The sequence below is a fragment of the Antedon mediterranea genome, chromosome 9 (assembly GCF_964355755.1).
Source record: "Antedon mediterranea chromosome 9, ecAntMedi1.1, whole genome shotgun sequence".
Taxonomy (NCBI): domain Eukaryota; kingdom Metazoa; phylum Echinodermata; class Crinoidea; order Comatulida; family Antedonidae; genus Antedon; species Antedon mediterranea.
In genome coordinates, this window is record NC_092678.1 from 802,598 (window position 1) to 815,147 (window position 12,550).

Here is a 12,550-nt window from a genome sequence, read left to right on the forward strand (position 1 = left end):
GCTACTAAGTTAGTGCTGATGAAGAATCCTCGGATGAGGTTCGAAAATGTCCCAGGTATGTGAAATTTTGCTTGATTGCGAGATTTAGTTTAAGTTATCTTATAATAAGATAATTTGATTTTGATTTGAGTTTAGTTTAGTTTTGATGGGTAAGTTTAGGCGGTGTGTGCCTTTTTAACCCCATTTCCACAACGAATCCAGTCGGATTTAAAATGTGTTGGTGGAGAACATGGTTGTGTGAAATCAAGTCAGACTTACAGCCATTGTATCTTGAATACAGGAGTACAGGACCTCAGCCAGCTGCACCATCTCATCACTTGTAGAAACTGTACGATGGGACACTATTGTTAAATAAACAAACTAATATAACATACTTTACTATGCATAACCACAACAAATAAATATAAACAATTTAACAATAAACAATCACAACTGTTAAAATAGAGTTACTACGTTATACATGAAATGATGGCGCTACCAACAATAAAGTGTCATGTGACAGCATTGTGACAGCATTGTGTCACCACTCCTGAATAACACGAGTTTACATAATCTTTTTTTAATTCTTTCATTCTTTGTATTGGATCATTCAAAAGAAAATGATAAGAATAAAGCTCTATTAAATGATAAGAGTAAAGCTCTATTAAATGATAAGAGTAAAGCTCTATTAAATGATAAGAGTAAAGCTCTATTAAATGATAAGAGTAAAGCTCTATTAAATGAAAAGAGTAAAGCTCTATTAAATGATAAGAGTAAAGCTCTATTAAATGATAAGAGTAAAGCTCTATTAAATGATAAGAGTAAAGCTCTATTAAATGATAAGAGTAAAGCTCTATTAAATGATAAGAGTAAAGCTCTATTAAATGATAAGAGTAAAGCTCTATTAAATGATAAGAGTAAAGCTCTATTAAATGATAAGAGTAAAGCTCTATTAAATGATAAGAGTAAAGCTCTATTAAATGATAAGAGTAAAGCTCTATTAAATGATAAGAGTAAAGCTCTATTAAATGATAAGAATAAAGCTCTATTAAATGATAAGAATAAAGCTCTATTAAATGATAAGAGTAAAGCTCTATTAAATTGTACTAGAGGGTGAGCTCGCTTCGCTCGCTCCCCTCTAGGAAGTGTAGACGATGGTTCTCGGAATGATAATGTTCTCCTTATACGTTTTCTGTCGGTTACCATTATTGAAAATGCTTGACATTCGTAAAACTAAACTACTTTGTTTCACAGTGTTTTAGATGATTAATAACATTTTAAAGTACAGTTTTTATTGTTTGGTAGGGCCCTTTGGGGAGGCGGAGGTCATTTGAGGGAGGTGCTTATTCGAGGGATATATGTTAAATTTTGTAGTTTTAATAATATGGTAACATTTATAATAAAATGAAATCCTCTAATAGATATGAAAAGTGCTAAAAAAGAATAACAAATGCTTGGTAAATTGTAGATAACAGTGCGGTGAATTCTACTACAAATAGTATAATTGTGTTGTTATAAATATGTGGATGGACGTTTATTAGATAGTTGGGTTGTTGGGGGGGGGGGGGGTTATTATTCAAAGTGATGTTTTATTGGAGAGGCGTTTATTCAAATGAATACCATCCTAATAATTATTAATACATTATTTAATTTAATCATCTTTTGAAACTAACTGCCGTGACAGAGTGGGCCCAAGAAAGAAGAACTTACGGCTTGCAACATGGGCAGACATCTCGGTCCTAACGGGACACAGGAAGATAGCCTACAGTTATTCCTGCAAGCTTACTCAATAAAACTCAGCTATCGGGATTTCACTCGAAAAATGTCTTATCATCAAATCTCCCTATGTAATTTTATAATACTATTCCCCACAATATATTCTGATTCTTTATGGCGTATATTTAATTTGATCTTTATTAATTTGCAGTATAATTCCTATTATTTAACTACTGTACCTTCACACACGCGCGGTATGTTTTAAAATAAACAAAAAACTGAAATGGCTATGATTATATCTGATTTTTTTTTCGTCTTCCAAAGGGACATTGTATTGATTGATGGAAAGTGCCTGTTTCCAGTCACCTTTAGGGTCAAATCTATTATTTTAACTGCTCCCTTGTGTATAAAAGAGAGAAAATATTTGAAACCAGGTTGTTGCAAGGTGAACTTATCTTAAACCCGGAAATTACTTTGACCGGGAAGAATTGAAATTGAGATGAAAATCTAATGTTGAAATCATAAATTGTGTTAAAAAACTCTTTATAATATCTTCCTAAGATAGAAATATGGAACAATAGCGTCGCTGTGAACACTAATGTTATCAAATCTACGTTTCGCGTTACATCTCAGATAGATAAGGTAGGTATCCAAGGCGGAGATTTGTACCGAAGTTTTTGCATTGTGCTCGCCTATGTCAGAATTAACCATAATTTATATATAGATGTGAAAAAAATGTGATGTGCCCTGCATATATGGACATGTTATATCACTAACATATTTGGGCACTTTTTTTTCTCAAACTAACTTGTTAGTGTAGATAGAGGTTACCTTGAGCCGATATGTTCCGAGTTCCCGTCCCCGTAGCCTCATTGTATTCCTCGGCTTGTTTCTTAGTTTTCCTATTCACATTCACAACTTCCATGCATTGGATAAGTTCTAATGCCTTCAGATCAGCAGCGTATTCTGGTGACTCAAGTGACTGTAAATACAAAATAAATAGTAAAAATAATTACTTTTTATAGCTTGGAATCTAGTCTTTTAAACTACAATATTCCTATTGCCTTTAGGAGCTGTAGCTTGGTGGTTAACATGCTTGCCTTCCAATCCCAACGTCCGGGGTTCAATCCTGACCTACTGCCAGGGTTGTAACTCACAACTCTTTCAACTCCACTCTCTAAGACTCAAATGAGACTTAGTTTATAAGCAAACTAAATTATTAAATAGTTTATCCATCCTGTAATTAGTGAGTAACACGCTGTTGGATGCGTATGAAAAAAAAAAGAAAAAAAACCGAGGACCAGTGACAGATCCAGGATGAGGTAGTAGGGCCAAATATTTGTAAAGTGTTGAACTTAACCTAATGTCCTTTAGGGGCCTGTAATTAAAGGTGTTGAAAGGGCCTCCACAATATTTTCACTCAGTTATTATTTTAAATGAAGTTTAACAAAACAGATAAAAGAGTTTCTTAAATACCTTGATTTTTTCAAGCAACAGAGCAATCAATAAATCATACACCTCCCATTGTTCATAATTATAGGCCCACTTAACAAACTTGACAACAGCACTTAAGGTGACCCCATCCTCACCAGCGCAAGCCATCTCCATTACAGTTCTATCCAAGACAACGCCAGAAAGGGTCACGTCACTGATTGTGCTGGGAGCCGTTCTCGGATTTTTACCCCCTCCACCTGTGGCAGAAAAAAGTTTATATTAATAAAAATGGCATTGTAACTAATTAGCTATAATTTCCATCTACCTATCATAGGAATCCTGTTGTGTTGTGTGCTGAACACAACAAATTCTGAATGACTCGGATAGACTTTCTTTATCAGTGCTTCTACGAATGGATGACTTTTGGAAGCAGGAACGCTAGTAGACCAAACCCAATACCGGTTTGATTAAAAAAATTCTAGAAATTTCCTCATGACTCTTAATCATCTCATTTCAATTGTGCCTTAATCAATTAACTCATGAACCTCATTTATTAAAAGGAATTGAAATTTGTTTTTTTCATACCAGAGATTATTTCCATTCCGGCAAAGAACATTTCAGTGAACGTGTCCAGAATGTAATCTTCAGAGTCAGCTGCCGGAGGGCTAGTGAGCAAAGTGCGACGAGTACTATCACTTAGTGTATCCAACAATGCTAAGAACTGGGCTGCACTGCCCTCAAACATGTCCGATAACAGTTTCTCAACTGGTGTTCTAGGCCATGGAAGCTGAAAGTAAATAGTCAAAATTATTAGTATTTTGGCGGTAAACATTTCATTGTTGAAAAGTTTCATTAATTATGGATTAATGGATTAAACACAGTTAAATTTCATGTACGCTATGTGCTTCAAGAGAGAAGTAAAGTTAGATTGAGAAATGTTATTATTGAAATATAACAGTACTTTATCACATTTTTTAAAATAAAAAACCTAAATATTAAATTAAACTACTGTTGGTGTTCTGTTTTATAGACAGAAATAAAATAATGAAGGTGGAATAAGAAAAAAATCTTTAGTTTAAAGTTAAAAACACAAAAATGAAGACGGTGCTGCCTGTTAAAAAAATGAACATTTAGTTACATTTTAGTTACATTTTATAGAAGTTTATATAGTGTGTTTATTCACAAATCATCAAAGAATTAACATATAGAATGAGCTGGACTAAATGTTAGGTACATAATACCTATGCTGATGTTAAGAATAGCTGAATTAGTGACAGTTTAACAGAATTATTCACCAAATGTTATATTAATATTAGTTCCCATAATGAAAGAAAGGTGCATAATGATCGAAAGCTCTAAAGAAGTAAATTTCACATTTAAACAAATTCTAACTTATACAATTCTGTAGAGAGGTTAATAGTAGAATGTTTAAATTGTTAGAATGGTGATAAGTACGATGCACTCATGTGTGACATTACTCACTGATCCCGGTTTTTTGTAAAGGTCGTCTAGTCTTTGTTTAGACGTTTTATGCCAAATTAATCTACCATCGCTTGCTACTAACGTCATCACACGCACTTCCGTTGGCTAAATAATCGCATTTGTTGCAAAGACAAAATTTTAAGTATAAAAACTCACCAGTTAAAAAGCTCATGTATTACAAAAAAAATAATTATTGGCAAAAATAAAACCCTTGAATGTAAAATATATATATAAAATGAAAATGATTATGCTTGAAAATCGTTTAATAAGCAAATCCTAATATATACTGTATGATACCATGCATGTAAGGTTGTTAATTTAGCAAATTTATTAATAAAAATAATTTTAATATTTATTTTAATCATGTAACACAAAAAGCTGAACTAATATTCCATATTTGGAAGTGAATACCAGTAAATATTTATACAACAATATTTACAATTCAATAGTGAACATTGTTAATTAGCAAAGTAATATTAATGCGAGCTTTGGTTTTGGGACGACAGACGGTATTTAAACAGACTCTGACGGTTATGGAATGTCAGACAGATACTTGTTCAACTTGTCACAATCCGCATTTCTTCGTTTACAACCCTAAAAAATAAGCTTGTTAATATCAACATGGACGATTTGATGATGTCATCATTGTGGCGTATTTACCGACTGGGCATCTTTTATGTTACTCCTGGTCTTTGGCCGTAGAAGTCCTTTGGGTCTTTTACGAGTATCAAACACTGTTCGTTTGTACACCATTATACCAAGCTGAAATAAATCAAAAACATCTATGTACAAAGGTTGGTAAGAGAAGATGATGACGAGGACCTAATAAAATGTTGATAGATGCAGTGAGTGAGGACACCTAAAGGCCAGACAGCGAGAGAAGGTTGTACATGTTTTCCCGACGACCTAAAAACTATGCCTGACACAAGATACAACAACATCGTTGTACAACGCTGTCTGAGTTGGCCTTAAGAGTCAAGAGGATCTAATAAAATGTTAATGGATGTAATAAGTGAGGACGTTCAGAATGAAGGGATAGACAAGTAAGCTAAATGAAGGGATAGACAAGTAGGCTAAATGAAGGGATAGACAAGTAGGCTAAATGAACGGATAGACAAGTAGGCTAAATGAAGGGATAAACAAGTAGGCTAAATAAAGGGATAAACAAGTAGGCTAAATGAAGGGATAGACAAGTAGGCTAAATGGAGGGATAGACAAGTAGGCTAAATGAAGGGATAGACAAGTAGGCTAAATGAAGGGATAGACAAGTAGGCTAAATGAAGGGATAGACAAGTAGGCTAAATGAAGGGATAGACAAGTGGGCTAAATGAAGGGATAGACAAGTAGGCTAAATGAAGGGATAGACAAGTGGGCTAAATGAAGGGATAGACAAGTAGGCTAAATGAAGGGATAGACAAGTAGGCTAAATGAAGGGATAGACAAGTAGGCTAAATGAAGGGATAGACAAGTAGGCTAAATGAATGGATAGACAAGTAGGCTAAATGAAGGGATAGACAAGTAGGCTAAATGAAGGGATAGACAAGTAGGCTAAATGGAGGGATAGACAAGTAGGCTAAATGAAGGGATAGACAAGTAGGCTAAATGGAGGGATAGACAAGTAGGCTAAATGAAGGGATAAACAAGTAGGCTAAATGGAGGGATAGACAAGTAGGCTAAATGAAGGGATAGACAAGTAGGCTAAATGAAGGGATAGACAAGTAGGCTAAATGGAGGGATAGACAAGTAGGCTAAATGGAGGGATAGACAAGTAGGCTAAATGGAGGGATAGACAAGTAGGCTAAATGGAGGGATAGTCAAGTAGGCTAAATGAAGGGATAGACAAGTAGGCTAAATGAAGGGATAGACAAGTAGGCTAAATGAAGGGATAGACAAGTGGGCTAAATGAAGGGATAGACAAGTAGGCTAAATGAAGGGATAGACAAGTAGGCTAAATGAAGGGATAGACAAGTAGGCTAAATGGAGGGATAGACAAGTAGGCTAAATGGAGGGATAGACAAGTAGGCTAAATGGAGGGATAGTCAAGTAGGCTAAATGAAGGGATAGACAAGTAGGCTAAATGAAGGGATAGACAAGTAGGCTAAATGAAGGGATAGACAAGTAGGCTAAATGAAGGGATAGACAAGTAGGCTAAATGGAAGGATAGACAAGTAGGCTAAATGAAGGGATAGACAAGTGGGCTAAATGAAGGGATAGACAAGTAGGCTAAATGAAGGGATAGACAAGTAGGCTAAATGGAAGGATAGACAAGTAGGCTAAATGAAGGGATAGACAAGTGGGCTAAATGAAGGGATAGACAAGTAGGCTAAATGAAGGGATAGACAAGTGGGCTAAATGAAGGGATAGACAAGTAGGCTAAATGGAGGGATAGACAAGTAGGCTAAATGGAGGGATAGACAAGTAGGCTAAATGGAGGGATAGACAAGTAGGCTAAATGGAAGGATAGACAAGTAGGCTAAATGAAGGGATAGACAAGTGGGCTAAATGAAGGGATAGACAAGTAGGCTAAATGGAAGGATAGACAAGTAGGCTAAATGGAGGGATAGACAAGTAGGCTAAATGAAGGGATAGACAAGTAGGCTAAATGAAGGGATAGACAAGTAGGCTAAATGAAGGGATAGACAAGTGGGCTAAATGAAGGGATAGACAAGTAGGCTAAATGAAGGGATAGACAAGTAGGCTAAATGAATGGATAGACAAGTGGGCTAAATGGAGGGATAGACAAGTAGGCTAAATGAAGGGATAGACAAGTAGGCTAAATGGAGGGATAGACAAGTAGGCTAAATGGAGGGATAGACAAGTAGGCTAAATGAAGGGATAGACAAGTAGGCTAAATGGAAGGATAGACAAGTAGGCTAAATGGAGGGATAGACAAGTAGGCTAAATGAAGGGATAGACAAGTAGGCTAAATGAAGGGATAGACAAGTGGGCTAAATGAAGGGATAGACAAGTAGGCTAAATGGAAGGATAGACAAGTAGGCTAAATGAAGGGATAGACAAGTAGGCTAAATGGAAGGATAGACAAGTAGGCTAAATGGAGGGATAGACAAGTAGGCTAAATGAAGGGATAGACAAGTAGGCTAAATGAAGGGATAGACAAGTGGGCTAAATGAAGGGATAGACAAGTAGGCTAAATGAAGGGATAGACAAGTAGGCTAAATGAATGGATAGACAAGTGGGCTAAATGGAGGGATAGACAAGTAGGCTAAATGAAGGGATAGACAAGTAGGCTAAATGGAGGGATAGACAAGTAGGCTAAATGAAGGGATAGACAAGTAGGCTAAATGGAGGGATAGACAAGTAGGCTAAATGGAGGGATAGACAAGTAGGCTAAATGGAGGGATAGACAAGTAGGCTAAATGAAGGGATAGACAAGTAGGCTAAATGGAGGGATAGACAAGTAGGCTAAATGGAGGGATAGACAAGTAGGCTAAATGGAGGGATAGACAAGTAGGCTAAATGGAGGGATAGACAAGTAGGCTAAATGAAGGGATAGACAAGTAGGCTAAATGGAGGGATAGTCAAGTAGGCTAAATGGAGGGATAGACAAGTAGGCTAAATGGAGGGATAGACAAGTAGGCTAAATGAAGGGATAGACAAGTAGGCTAAATGGAGGGATAGACAAGTAGGCTAAATGGAGGGATAGACAAGTAGGCTAAATGGAGGGATAGACAAGTAGGCTAAATGAAGGGATAAACAAGTAGGCTAAATGGAGGGATAGTCAAGTAGGCTAAATGGAGGGATAGACAAGTAGGCTAAATGGAGGGATAGACAAGTAGGCTAAATGGAGGGATAGACAAGTAGGCTAAATGGAGGGATAGACAAGTAGGCTAAATGGAGGGATAGACAAGTAGGCTAAATGGAGGGATAGACAAGTAGGCTAAATGAAGGGATAAACAAGTAGGCTAAATGGAGGGATAGACAAGTAGGCTAAATGAAGGGATAGACAAGTAGGCTAAATGAAGGGATAGACAAGTAGGCTAAATGAAGGGATAGACAAGTAGGCTAAATGGAGGGATAGACAAGTAGGCTAAATGAAGGGATAGACAAGTAGGCTAAATGGAGGGATAGACAAGTAGGCTAAATGAAGGGATAGACAAGTAGGCTAAATGGAAGGATAGACAAGTAGGCTAAATGAAGGGATAGACAAGTAGGCTAAATGAAGGGATAGACAAGTAGGCTAAATGAAGGGATAGACAAGTAGGCTAAATGAAGGGATAGACAAGTGGGCTAAATGAAGGGATAGACAAGTGGGCTAAATGAATGGATAGACAAGTAGGCTAAATGAAGGGATAGACAAGTAGGCTAAATGAAGGGATAGACAAGTAGGCTAAATGAAGGGATAGACAAGTAGGCTAAATGAAGGGATAGACAAGTGGGCTAAATGAAGGGATAGACAAGTAGGCTAAATGGAGGGATAGACAAGTAGGCTAAATGAAGGGATAAACAAGTAGGCTAAATGAAGGGATAGACAAGTAGGCTAAATGAAGGGATAGACAAGTAGGCTAAATGAAGGGATAGACAAGTGGGCTAAATGAAGGGATAGACAAGTAGGCTAAATGAAGGGATAGACAAGTAGGCTAAATGAAGGGATAGACAAGTAGGCTAAATGGAGGGATAGACAAGTAGGCTAAATGAAGGGATAGACAAGTAGGCTAAATGAAGGGATAGACAAGTAGGCTAAATGGAGGGATAGACAAGTAGGCTAAATGGAGGGATAGTCAAGTAGGCTAAATGAAGGGATAGACAAGTAGGCTAAATGAAGGGATAGACAAGTAGGCTAAATGAAGGGATAGACAAGTGGGCTAAATGAAGGGATAGACAAGTAGGCTAAATGAAGGGATAGACAAGTAGGCTAAATGAAGGGATAGACAAGTAGGCTAAATGAAGGGATAGACAAGTAGGCTAAATGAAGGGATAGACAAGTAGGCTAAATGAAGGGATAGACAAGTGGGCTAAATGAAGGGATAGACAAGTAGGCTAAATGAAGGGATAGACAAGTAGGCTAAATGAAGGGATAGACAAGTAGGCTAAATGAAGGGATAGACAAGTGGGCTAAATGAAGGGATAGACAAGTAGGCTAAATGAAGGGATAGACAAGTAGGCTAAATGAAGGGATAGACAAGTAGGCTAAATGGAGGGATAGACAAGTAGGCTAAATGAAGGGATACACAAGTGGGCTAAATGAAGGGATAGACAAGTAGGCTAAATGGAAGGATAGACAAGTAGGCTAAATGGAGGGATAGACAAGTAGGCTAAATGGAGGGATAGACAAGTAGGCTAAATGGAGGGATAGACAAGTAGGCTAAATGGAGGGATAGACAAGTAGGCTAAATGGAGGGATAGACAAGTGGGCTAAATGAAGGGATAGACAAGTGGGCTAAATGAAGGGATAGACAAGTAGGCTAAATGAAGGGATAGACAAGTAGGCTAAATGAAGGGATAGACAAGTGGGCTAAATGAAGGGATAGACAAGTAGGCTAAATGAAGGGATAGACAAGTAGGCTAAATGAAGGGATAGACAAGTAGGCTAAATGGAGGGATAGACAAGTAGGCTAAATGAAGGGATACACAAGTGGGCTAAATGAAGGGATAGACAAGTAGGCTAAATGGAAGGATAGACAAGTAGGCTAAATGGAGGGATAGACAAGTAGGCTAAATGGAGGGATAGACAAGTAGGCTAAATGGAGGGATAGACAAGTAGGCTAAATGGAAGGATAGACAAGTAGGCTAAATGAAGGGATAGACAAGTGGGCTAAATGAAGGGATAGACAAGTAGGCTAAATGGAGGGATAGACAAGTAGGCTAAATGGAAGGATAGACAAGTAGGCTAAATGGAGGGATAGACAAGTAGGCTAAATGGAGGGATAGACAAGTAGGCTAAATGGAGGGATAGACAAGTAGGCTAAATGGAAGGATAGACAAGTAGGCTAAATGAAGGGATAGACAAGTAGGCTAAATGAAGGGATAGACAAGTAGGCTAAATGGAGGGATAGACAAGTAGGCTAAATGGAGGGATACACAAGTAGGCTAAACGAAGGGATAGACAAGTAGGCTAAATGAAATCACTGTGTTCCGTCACAAGTATAATACCAGAAACAAGTCAAAGTTCTCAAACATTTATTTGTTTATTTGTACAAAAATGCTTACCTTGACAGCAGCTTGTCTGAAGATATCCTCAATCTGCGGGCTACACGCTGCTGAGCTGATCTTTTCCAATTGACTCAAGTCATTCACCTTTGATAGAGCACGTCTAGCAAAGCTCTGTCAATACCAAACATATAAATAGTAATACAGTTAAACAGAAGGGACTATATTATGACAATAACTAGTGGTGTTTGTTTGTTGTTTGTGTTTGTTCTTGTATGTAAGATTGATTAAATCAAATGATGATGATGATGATGATGATGATGATGATGATGATGATGATGATGATGATGATGATGATGGTGATGATGACGATGATGATGATATGTGTATGTTTGTGATAATGATCTGATGATGTATTATGAACTTAAAGAGAAATAAATATTACTTTTGGCTTGACTTTGACTGTGAACCAATTATAAAGAAAATGTTTTACTCTCAGTACAGTGTTTACCTCAGCTTCAGGCCCAGCTTTGCAGTCATAATAACACTGGCACACAGCAGTGTACAGGGTTGACCTCCAAGGCAGGTATCTGACTGCTAACAAGGGTACTGAGTTCTCCATACACATACAAGCCCACAACAGGTACTCCAACACCTACAACATAACAAATATGTTAATATATAACACCTAAATAATTTCATGTCCTTTGATTGGACGATTGTGGGTCACATGGCATGCAATAGTATCATATTTTAACAGTTCTTAACATTACAATTTGTATTTCATACTCCTTAGGATCTACGCATTGTGCATATCTCATGTTTAGCTTAAAGAATAGGAATTTTTCGATTTGAGATGGCCTAGGATCTACACATTGTTCTATGGATCATGACATAGAATCCTCTGAGTGTATCCACATGCGCACAATATGATTCCTAGGTCATCAAAAGTAGCTTCTTAATGCTTTACCTTAGAGGAATGGCCTAGAGTCATCATGTGTCTTGAAACACTGTAAATATGGATAGTACCTGAAAGACAGGTAATATTAATACAACTTATTACCTCTTTCATATCAACTAGAAAAACTCCAAAGACATGTCATGGGTGTTTTCCGAGTGATCTTACCCACTATTGATCTTATGATCACTTGGGAAAAAGCTCACGATGTTATACAGATATCTGAACAGTAAATATTAATACAACCTAATTTACTTATTTCAGATGAAAAACATAACAAATGCATCAAATTAATCAGTATACCATAGTTACAGAAACTACAGACAGACAGACGTTTATTTCATTCTGTCTGTTATTTCAGCAGGTTGGTAATAGCACTGTGTCTTGGTAGTTGATATGCTTGCTTACAAATCCCAGGGTCTTCATTCTGTCCGTTATTTCAGCAGGTTGGTATTAGCACTGTGTCTTGGTAGTTGATATGCTTGCTTACAAATCTTTGTTATTAAGTCTTTGGTTCAAATTCTGTCAAAGTTCCAGGATTTTTCTGACAGTCGACAATACACAGGTTTAGAAAGCATGGATTTCTCATATCATAATTGATCATGACGTGAGTTGGATGGTATTCAAGATTTTTTAAATAAGCAAGAATTTAATAAGTTTGTTTTACTTAATTATTAACTTACCATTGTACACTAACCAACAAAGCGTTTCTCTGTTGAGAACAATTTGAGTAATGAGACGAAGAAAGGCGAGAAGTTTGAGACATTTGCTCACAGATTCTGTGTTTTGCAGCTTAGAATCAGATTGTAACACTAACTGGTAGTTGCAGATGCTTTTACCATACAGAGCACGAAACTAAAACATAGCCAGATA

General features: G+C 36.9%; 1 protein-coding gene across 1 annotated transcript in view; it reads right to left on the bottom strand.

Annotated features, from left to right (window-relative positions):
- The window catches only part of LOC140058394 (cilia- and flagella-associated protein 54-like), a 43,759-nt gene that overhangs the window by 30,037 nt on the left and 1,172 nt on the right, over positions 1–12,550 (bottom strand). The window contains exons 3-11 of the mRNA XM_072103969.1: positions 12,361–12,532; positions 11,690–11,748; positions 11,231–11,374; positions 10,780–10,893; positions 5,272–5,373; positions 3,715–3,916; positions 3,172–3,386; positions 2,527–2,677; positions 259–341 (exon numbers count right to left, since the gene is read on the bottom strand). Coding sequence (XP_071960070.1) covers positions 259–341; positions 2,527–2,677; positions 3,172–3,386; positions 3,715–3,916; positions 5,272–5,373; positions 10,780–10,893; positions 11,231–11,374; positions 11,690–11,748; positions 12,361–12,532 — 1,242 coding nt within the window. The remainder of the gene's footprint in view (positions 1–258; positions 342–2,526; positions 2,678–3,171; positions 3,387–3,714; positions 3,917–5,271; positions 5,374–10,779; positions 10,894–11,230; positions 11,375–11,689; positions 11,749–12,360; positions 12,533–12,550) is intronic.